Here is an 11254-nt window from a genome sequence, read left to right as displayed (position 1 = left end):
GTAATTGTCTCCCCTTAATGTTACCAGTTTCAAATGTATAAGCTGTAACTTATGTTTTATACCTTTATGGCTTTCGGCACTCCAATATGTCAGAGACGACTGACCCCCCAATTTCTTGATTTGACCGCTAATTCCTGGTTCACCTAAACTGGAACATGCATACAGTTCCGTGAACTAGTGAACTAAATTCTGACAATCATGCACCGCGCACCCATGTGATCGTACCCATCTGATATTAAACGCACATGTCACACACGTTTACAGCCGTGCTAATTACCTGAATCTACGTTATATGTACCATTAACTTACTGGCCAATTCTAAATAAACTGCATGCATAGTCACAGTGACACATATTATTCTCAAACTTGGCGACTTACCTTTGTATCCATGGACTCACTCGGCTCCAGTGACTGACTCTTATACTTCCGGTTGCGTTCGCTATAGAGAGCAACCAACTAAATGATTTTACATAGACCACAGTGTTAAACTGTGTTAAAGTCTTGTACTGTATTATTAAAACAAAGAAATATTAGTTAGGTATTGTGTTCTATAATTAAAGTCTAGGTTCTCATATAACACTAGATAGAAAAAAAAGTTTGGGTCCTTCTGCTCAAACTCCAACCAGGGTAGCTTTATTGAAATCAGGCGCCATTTTGCACTAAAAATCCGGAAATTCTAATGTTTTTACCTATTCATTATCAAAATTGATATTTTGAACCTAAATCTCAATATGAATTTCCAAATTGATATCATGGTTATCTAGGGATAATTACCTGTCAGAAAACATTTTTACTTTTGAAATTCATAATTAGCCAGCCAATCAGCGGCCGGGTTAAAATTCTATCCTGAGCTCAATCTTGTATACACAGGGGACATTTCGAAGGTCTTTTTTTATTTAGTTGGTTGATCCCTAAAGGCACACAGCCTAAAGTGGGGTTTACAACACTTTTAGCCAGCATCACCTCGTGGCTTTGCACGAATCCTGGTGTGGGCTCTCTAATATAGCTGTTGTATCCCGATAAATAGGATCCACAAACCTCCCAGGGACAATAATTTCACTATTTGGAGGAATATTTACATCCTTAGAAATACACACTCTGCTACAAGTAAACTCAGTTCCATCTTGGAATCTGAAGCACTGAACATGTTTCCCTTTGATTGTTAGACAGTTCTTATTAAGTAAGATATCAACGGAATGAGCTGCCATAAAATCTAAGCCTATAATACCATTCTGCTTAATATCTGCTATCAGGAATTCCTGCTCTAATTCCATGTCACAAGTTCTATGTTAAGCTTACATTTGCCTAAAAATGGCTTTCTTTCTCCGGTGGCAGTAACTAAGTTTAATTTAATAGGGCTTATTTCAATTTTTTTCTTTTGAACTAAAGCTTTCAATGAAAGATTGACTTAAAATAGATACCTTTGCTCCGATATCTTCAAGTAGAGTGACATATTTATCCTGAATCTTACAACGTGTGAAAAGTCCTATTTTATCATTGTTCATACTGTTCAAAAAAATCTCCATGGGTCTGTTCCCATTCTCCACCGACTTCCGACCCTTGAAATCGGCCTCTAAAAGTTTCCCTGGGTGCTTTGTGTATTTTGGTTCCCTGTTGGAGAGCTATTAGCTCCTCCACTGCAGTTTTCTTGTCTAGCATAATTGCTGTTTGGATGGGTCCGACTAGGCCTTTTCTGACAATTTGTGTGATTATCTCCCCTAGTATGGAAATTCTTTGAGGAATTATCATTTTGAGATTGCTTAGTCTGATAGTGGTTATGAGACCTAATTTAAATTGGTTTTATTCCCATTCCAGACGCTTGGTTGTCTATTCCCACTCTGCATCTTGCTACCTGGACTGGGACTTTTGATGGTCTGGGTTAATTGTTTGGTGGCTCTCTCCAAACCCAATATACTCCTGGTCAAAGTACCAATATACCACTTGTTCTCCCTCGGTATGATCTGCATCCCTGAACTGAACCTGATTTACAGGTATATTCAGTAGTTCCTCCTGACAGACCTGATGTACGTTTTTACCTCTTTGTCTGTCTGCTAATCTGTGAGCCTCCAGTCTAATAGCATGTGTCTCCGCCTCATTTATAGTCTTAGGCCGAAGCTCTCTAACCCTAAGTCTCATTTCTGAATCTTGTAAAGCGTCAATGAAATGATCTAATGCCAGTATACTAGTTAACTTTTCATCAGCTGTCGGATAAGCCTGTCTAGTTAGTTTCCTAATAGACTGAGCCACTTCTGATAATGACTCGTTCTTCCCTCGAACTCTGGTTTGAAGCCTAGCCCTATACATCTCCGAACGCTCTATAGATCCATAGCGAACTTGAAGCAAGGCAACTAAAGAGTCAAAGTCTTGTCTTCATGTGTACTTAGCTCTGTCAAAACTGTCCGTGCACTACTCCCCAAACTACTGGCTAGAAAGAAAGACTTCTCTTGATAATCCCGTTTGTTAATTTGAGCTATAATTTCGAATTGAGTCAAATATTCCTCAAAATCTTCCTCTCCATTATACCTTGGAGGTTTAACAACAGTAGAATGTCTAGCAGTCACTGTCTGTCTAGATTGTCTGAAGTGTGGTGGAGATCCTGCACGGTTATCATTCCTATCTATGAATTGAACTGTGCTCTCAGGTCTACGAGTCCCCCTAAACCTTGACTCTATCCCCCTCCTCTCAGGTGAGTGATAACCTACATTCTGCTGGGAGTTTTCATCTCCTCTTCCTGAGTTACTATATATTGTCTCTGCCCTACTTAAGCAAGAATTATCTCCCCTTATACAACCATAACCTGGGATATTTGCTCCATTCCCTTGGACACATCTTTCCCTTTCAGTATTACCTCCACTATTTCTTAACATGTTTGGATTTCTACTATCCTGGGATAAAATCTGTCTTATCTCCTGATCATTGTTATGTACCAAATCTTCTAATTTAGTAAATTTGTCCTGTAAACCTTGTATTTCCCTGTTTACACTATATACTGCATCATGTAATTCTTGTTTCATTTGTCTGTTTTCCTTTCTGATAATGTTGAACTGTTCCTCCATTCTATTGAGTAACATATCAATGTTGAATGGATTATTTTGTACATTTTCAGGTTTCCTATGGGATGTTCCAGGAGCTTCCTCATCGGAAATCCCCTCTACGGTTGTGTCATTCTCTGTACTATTACATGCGCGAGCCTTCATCTTTGGAAATGTGACTTCGGATTCGTCCCCAGAATCCATATTTCCCAATAATTTATTAAAGTTTTGAAAGAATTTATGTTGTGGTTATTTCCCCACTAGAAATGTTGATTTGTGTTTATCTGAAGCCTGTATTTACTCTTGGTCCACTAGACACTGGGAATAAAAATAAAAACTTGGAAAAAATTCCAAGATGTAATTTAATCCTGCCGACGACGCCAATGTAACGTTCGCTCCACCCAGATACTCCTGTGGGCGAGTTGTCCGTTATCATAAATTTATAAGGTCCGTTCCCAGCCTAGCACTCGTGACCAAAAGTAAAACCAGCAACAAATTAGATAAAGTTCAACATTTTATTTACAATTGTCAAAGTTTTCAACAATATAGTTACATAAATGAGGTGAGCTAAAAACTCGATGTACAAAGAATGATTATCTATCTTAACTCGTTCCCAAATATGGGAACGCCTATCCTGTTCCCGTATGTGGAGCAAACCGTACTTGTTCCCAAATGTGGAGCAACTATCTTTGTTCCTAGATATGGAGAATTATATTTTTCCAGATATGATTATTATGAAACTTTATCAAAGTTGGATTTGTATGACACTTGACCAAATATAGGTAGTATAATGAAAAATACTCTTAAATGACTATAGCAAAAATTGCTTTACATCAACAGTGACACTTGGAACATTCAAACATTCCCGCCATGGGGAATCTCTCCAGTGGGTTAAATCCGTAATACATATAGAATAATGTATTTCCCCACTAAAAGCGTGTTCCAATATGTGTACACCGGGTCATCCGCCCAATTTACTTTGCTATAAAGCTTACCAAAGTTTCCATTATGGCAATTGGGTTGAAGGGTCAGTGGCCTCCGGACGTTATGTATAACGAATGACGACATTTGTGAGATTTTCAGGGTTTATATAGTATTCGGAACAGGAGCGCGTGCAGACATCTCTACTGAGAATGAATCTGTGCCGCGCTTCTATCCGCCTTCGGCATATTAACCAATCAGTGCCGTACTTACAAACGTAATGCTTTGTTATAGCCGATGTCGAAAGCTGTGCATCATGCTGTCAACACAGACTAAATATATTCATTTCTAGCGTAAATAATCATGGATTATACCTAAATATAACACGATTGACAACTAAAGAGACTACATAGATGAGGTAAATACTCTATCTTTCATGTTAACCGTGAATTATACCGTTATTTTGTAATATTGACATCGATGATTTGATCGTGTTTCAATTATGGCGAACATCTGCTAAGTCCGGTCCAGTGGGTCTGGTCGCCTACTCTTCTCTTCTATCTTCATAAATAATCCCGGTATAAATTTATTTATCAATACCTTAGCTTGTAAATCGAGCATATGTCCAGCTCGTAACAGCTACCATGACACTATATCTAATTAATTTCCTTTAAGATCATTGCCAAGGTAGTCAAATGACCGTTAAGGCCCTTGGGCCTTTGTTATAGGCCACTTCTCTTCTATCTTGGGCCGAGCATCCAGCTTGCTTGACACTATATCTAATTAATTTCCTTAGTAGTCAATGACGTTAGGCATTGGGCCTCTTGTTATAGTCACTGAAGCATGCCGCCGAAGACACCAAGCCATAAAAGAACAGGTCTTGGTAACACCGAGCAGTACAATTAAACTAATATACATGTTGATATTTATTTCTAACTCCCTCTTAACTATCCGGGTCGGATGAGTACTGGTTATTTGGTATTGAGAATCTATTATACTTTAATAATTATCTAATTGAATGATTAAACTATATTCATATTAGAACCATAAACTCCAATTGTATAAAAAATTGAATTAAATCTCCTTCCAATTTTTTTCCATATACAACGAAAGACAAAATGCTTAGTTTTTGTCAGTCTCTAATACGGATTCCAAGGGGATGGGCCAGTGTGCATAAGCACAGGGACTTTATGTCCAAATATCTCATGGTGTGTTTGTATGTTAGTCTGTCAATAAATGAGCATGATTCTTATCCCTATTCGAAAACTAAAATCATTAGGAATATGAATTCCAAATAATTAAACTTGTACCGAAACATTTTCTATTAAAAATGAAATTGGAGGTATCCCCCTCTAAAAAGTAATTACTTTTTTACTGTACTGTAACTTCAATATGTATATTTGTATGTATTAATGAATGCAGAATGAATTTATGTTTGTGCTTAAAATATGAACTGGAGAGGACTTATATAGCTAAATGTATATAATGTCAATAAAATACTGTTGAAATTGAAATTGTTCACTTTTCCTTCCAATCAGCCAATAATGTGATAAATATATGTATGTGTATAATTATTACTACTGTACCCACAGAATAAATCAATTCTAGATATTAAGATAAATTTAGTATTTTAAGAAAATTAAATATAAAAGAAAAAAATGAAATAAATAAAACGATAACCGTTATTTGATCGTTACCCTTTGTATTGTATTATGTTCATGCACTTCCATACATCAATACTTTATACAATGCAACCAATCTGATTAAAATACAGATCCTTATTATCACTACGTGCCTCTATTGAACGGAGTGGTTATAAGGATCTGTATTTCAATCAGATTGACAATGCAACGTACACAGTTGAAAAATGAATAAATGTAATATGTAATATGTTTCTTTAATTTTTAATAGAAACATAACCGTTGTGGATAACCCTAACCCTACTCCTCGGTCAATATATTTGGTAGATTGCTCCAGGAGGCTCGGGTTTATTCAGTCTCTCAATTTTTGATAGCTCTCTTGAGACCGGGGCATCCACAGCTTCCAGAATTTTTGTCACACCACTATTTGTACATTTATTAAAACAAACGTTTGTTTACAAGAAAAAATAATTAGAAAAGTCTGATGATTTTTCTTTGAAAATCAGTCTATATGATTGCCAAATACATAATTATTGCTCATCATTATCTAACCAAACTCATCTCAAAATAACACGGCAATGGAGTCTAGTCAATACTATTTATATTCCGTGGTCTGTCGTCCGTCCGCCCTTCCGTCCGTCCGTTAACAATTCTTGTTATCGCTATTTCTCAGAAAGTACTGAAGGGATCTGTCTCAAAATTCGTATGTAGGTTCCGCTAGAGTCCTTGTTGTGCATATTGCTTTTTGGGACGGATCAGTCAACAAGATGACTGCCAGGCAGCTTGATAGTTAAAGTTTGTTATCGCTATTTCTCAGAAAGTACTGAAGGGATTCGTCTCAAATTTCATATGTAGGTTCCCGTAGGGACCTTGTTATACATATTTCGTTTTGGGACCGATCGGTCAACAAGATGGCCGGCGGCCATCTTGGATTTTGATAGTTAAAGTTTGTTATCGCTATTTCTCAGAAAGTGCTGAAGAGATCTTTCTTAAATTTCCTGTGTAGGTCCCCCTAGGGGCCCTTGTTGTGTATTTAATTGATCATTCTCAAATTTCACATGTAGGTTCCCCGAGGGCCCTAGATGTGCATATTGCGATTTGGGACCGATTGATTAACAAGATGACCACCATGGAACCATCTTGAATTTTGATAGTTTAAGTTTGTTATCGCTATTTCTCAGAAAGTATTGAAGCGAACAGCAAATTTTTGTGTAGTATATTTTTGAAAAAAGTTTAAAAAGTAGAGAAAAGATCCATCTTTCCATTGTCAGACATAGATCATTCTTTGGTGGGCGCCAAGATCCCTAAGGGATCTCTTGTTCCGCACGAAATGGATTTTGTGAAATAGCTAAAACGTTACAGAAATGCATTTAACCACTTTATGCCGTTATTATTAGTACAAAGAGGATCGAGTTTTCCGGTTGTTCTAATATTTGCATTCTTTAAAGCTAAATACACATTATAGGTATTTTTGCGGCAATGTCATTTCGATTTCTTAAGCAAAGCGTTTTCTTGATTTGATTTCACTGTAAACGGTTAAATATTCAAATGTAAACGTGATTGTAACCGTGTTTTTTTTTTTTTTTTTTTTTTTTTTTTTTTTTTTTTTTTTGCGAATTCTTATCGTCCGCAAAATCCAATCACACACAATAATAATTTAGTAAATGGTAAATAGCAATCACGTGAATCGCACAGAATAATTCAAAAGAGTAAAAGTTATTAGATATGATTTATTTTAAAACGATACATTATAATTTTAATTAACAATAAGCCTAGACATGAAAGTTTGTCCAATATCATTTAATTTGATTAGTAAGCGTAAGACAGCATTGTCTATTTATATTTCAACAGATAAGATACTAAAACAATATATATTTAATTTACATTATGGAAGATTGATTATCTCAAACAAACAGCGTGTAGCTACCGTCGTCGTTATTTCTTAGTCATAATCTCATAATATTAAAACCATCAAAACAAGTCGGTAAAACAATAAACATTATTGGTCATATTTATGACATGCATTGGTGTGTAACATAATCTGGTGTTCTAGCATATCCAATGGTGCGTATTAGTGCATCATGATAGATATGTTCTAAGATATTATGGTAAATGTCAGTGTAGATGATCCATTGACTCCATGAAGTTGTTCTCCCAATGTAGCACAACACCACTAAATGGTCAAATGATTAAATGATATATGGCATGTCGTGTCAGTTTAGCCGACACGACACAATTTCTGGTCGTTCATTTTGATAATACAATTTTGAGACCAAAACGACTGAGCTTAAGAACACAATCATAATTATAGATTAATATATATCAATGCTGGCCTGTTATTATTTTCCGTAGACTCGTGTTGACTATTTAACTTGTGTAAGCTTTGTTTATGTTTTCTACATCTTTGAGACTGTTTCCCCATGAAATGTCGAAGGCGTCTTTACTTACAGTGGTGTCGAATTGATCGTCGATGTTAAGAATTTGTCTTCTCTGTCCATTTTCATCCATGTTCAGACAGAAATTAAAGGCTTCCAGAAGAATAGACTCTATAAACTTTGGTGTATATCCATGCAGTCGGACAAGATATGCATGAAGGCTCATATTTGAGTGATTACTTGGAAATTTGTTGCTGCATACAGCATCAATAACCCCATCTTTGGCATGTTCTTTGAATCGTTTACTGAAAGACCTCCTGGTAATTCCGACGTAGATCGGGTACCTTTCTTTACTCCCAGGGTTAAACTTGACATAGAACACGTACAGGCCTGATGTAGGTGGTAAACTATCAAGTTCTAAGGTGTCAACTTTCAAGTCTTCAACACTCTCCCCTATCTTGTGGACAAAGTAATCGATGAACGTTCCTCTCGGCGTAGCTGTTAGAAGCCTCCATGGTTAGTTGAATGATTAGTTGTTTGTTTGTCACTGTTTATATACGGCGGAACTGAGAAAATGAGTGCTGTATTTGCTATCAACGTGTTCAAGTCTAGTAGTCATTATTTCCTTTCATTATAAGTCATCGTTACAATACACGTGTTAGTTGGAGACATGGCACATATCCACGTACACCTAAGTTAACACAAGCATAGGGTGTTTAAGTAATTACTTGAAGATCTTGTCGGATAGGTAGGGCGTTAGATTGTAGTTGCTGGCCTTATTGCATGGATCGTAAATGACACCAAAATGTATAATCCTTTCTGTTATCATATTCGTAACGTCTCGATTAACAATATCTCAAGCTTTTGGTCTTAAGTTTCGCCTTCTGCTTTCTTATCTAGACACATCATATTATATACAAGTTGTATGTTTTGCTTCCTCTTAGCGCTCATTATAAAAAAGGGATGGAACGACTGGTTTGCCCGTAGTCAATGTAATATGAGTGGGGTGTGAATCAGTGTAATAGCTCTGTTAAAGTCCAAGAAGATTCTTTACACTTCAGTTTCTATACTTTGCATACATTGAAGGTTTGTTTGTTTAATTTATTAACGTCCTATTAACAGGTATGATCATGTAAGGACGGCCTCCAATGTATGCGGTGTGTTGCGTGTATGTTGTGCGAGGTGCGTGTTTTGGGAGACTGCAGTACATTCATGTTGTGTCTTCTTGTATAGTGGAACTGTTGCCCTTTTTATAGTGCTATATCACTGAAGCATGCCGCCGAAGACACCAAGCAACACACCCCACCCGGTCACATTATACTGACAACGGGCGAACCAGTCGTCCCACTCCCTGAATGCTGAACGCTAAGCAGGAGCAGAAACTACCACTTTTATAGACTACAATGTACATGGTGTGTCTCGGCCTGGGGACAGAACCCAGAGCCTTCAAGGTTCATTTTATAAACTAAACTAAACTAATCAACTAGGCAGTATGGCGTGTTTTGGTAACTAATATTTTCAGTATAATAAACAGTTAACAAATAAAATAATACGTAGACATCACTGTCATAACCAAAGCACGATTTAGAATCTCTTACCAGTAACATACCATAGTCATTATTGCGTAAAACATGCTCCACAGTGCAGTCTAACTTATAACATATGTTTTAAAGTTATACCGTAGTTTGTTCGTTTTAAAAAACAATTTTTTATCAAATGTCAAAAAATGCTCTCTTTTAACGAATATCCATAAAGATAACAGTCGTAGATTTAAGAAACAAGGACTTTTGTTTTAGTTTTACCGTTTCTTGAATCATGAACGGAAACTATCATTTTTATATTTCAGAGTGTGTCTCGATAAAGGAACAGAAACGCCTACACAATATCCAAACGTAAAAGAAATGCCAAAAAATACAATAAAGGAAGAAAGGAAAAATACTATTCCCAATTACTAAATAGACAAACCAGAACTGTTCTTGTGACATATACTGATTGGTTTAGTTGACACATAGTTTGATGATACACAACAAACATAATGAAGTTGGTTTAGTTATGTCATTTTCCGGTTTGTTATGCATCGATGAGACTAACATCCTGACTGGTCAGTTTCCGTTATTTCCGGAAACATAGTGTGATGCTGAGATAAGATATTTGTGGATCTTTGTGTTATCACTCGTAATCATTTGTATTATAGGATAGTTTTTCTGCTCTTTCTCAATATATATCGGGTAAGTTCTGTCTAATCTTAAACTTGCAAAATAAAAAAAAATATTTGTAAATATTATGTTTTAACAAAAACTCACCATGCTTGCTAAAACAACAATAACTCAGCAAGCTTGCTGAGACATCAAAAACTCGACAAGCTTAATAAAACGACATTTAATCACAATGTTTGTTAACAAACAGTCGACATATTATATAAAATTGTATCTGAGAGGGTGACGGTGAGAAAGGTGAGAAAGAAAGAGAGAAGGATAGAAAAGAGAGAAAGTAGAGGGTAGAAAGAAATATGGATACAAAGAGGTCGATTTTGGAGTGAGAGAAACAGGTTCAAATAACATATGGGAAATAACTCTAGCATGTTATATTAGTATCAGCATTATTACAGAGACAGAGTTGCTCCTATTTGAAGAATTCTTCAGAGGAACTTCCAAATAACTAATGATCAATCGAAAATTGAACTTTTGAAGCAACGCATGCGATGACTTGCTTTTTGATGCAAAGAATTGGACCTTTTATATTGATTAAAAACAAACAAACCATAAACTGTTTTGAAATCAACTTTATTGTCTCAACTCGTTAAAGTTATGCTACTGTCGAGACAATAAAAGTAAATAAGTAAATAAATAAATATTCCTTTTCAATAGGACTTACTTGAGGTGTAAAATATTTTCTACACGGGCAATGAATGCATAGTGTCATGTCGAGGACATCACTGTCAAACTTCGCCTTGGGTGACCCTCTAAGGCACTAACATATCAGTATTCAGTCTCTATAACGCTAATAATCATGGCAATCTAAAAAGAATACTCACAATAAGCATTCAGTAAAAATATTCTTCTTATTTTCTCTCATGCCTTTGTTAAAATCTGAACGATTTTGTAAATTTCAAATTTCAATTTCCAAATATGTTATTGACAAAAAGATGTTAGTGTCAATTGGATTAGACATCAGGCGTGGCTTATCTTAGTCTTCTCCCGATATTGGTGGTACAAACAAATAATTATGTAAAACATATATACATGGTGAGGTTGATGAAAATAAGGGGAGGTAACTCCTAGATGAG

At 36.0% G+C, this 11254-nt stretch overlaps 1 protein-coding gene across 1 annotated transcript in view; it reads left to right on the top strand.

Moving 5' to 3' along the window:
• The first annotated feature begins 9460 nt into the window (after nucleotides 1–9460).
• Nucleotides 9461–11254, top strand: part of LOC138308703 (uncharacterized) — a 4794-nt gene continuing 3000 nt past the window's right edge. The window contains exon 1 of the mRNA XM_069249732.1: nucleotides 9461–9473. Coding sequence (XP_069105833.1) covers nucleotides 9461–9473 — 13 coding nt within the window. The remainder of the gene's footprint in view (nucleotides 9474–11254) is intronic.

This window comes from Argopecten irradians, chromosome 15, assembly GCF_041381155.1.
Source record: "Argopecten irradians isolate NY chromosome 15, Ai_NY, whole genome shotgun sequence".
NCBI lineage: Eukaryota > Metazoa > Mollusca > Bivalvia > Pectinida > Pectinidae > Argopecten > Argopecten irradians.
This window is presented reverse-complemented; position numbering and strand designations above follow the sequence as displayed.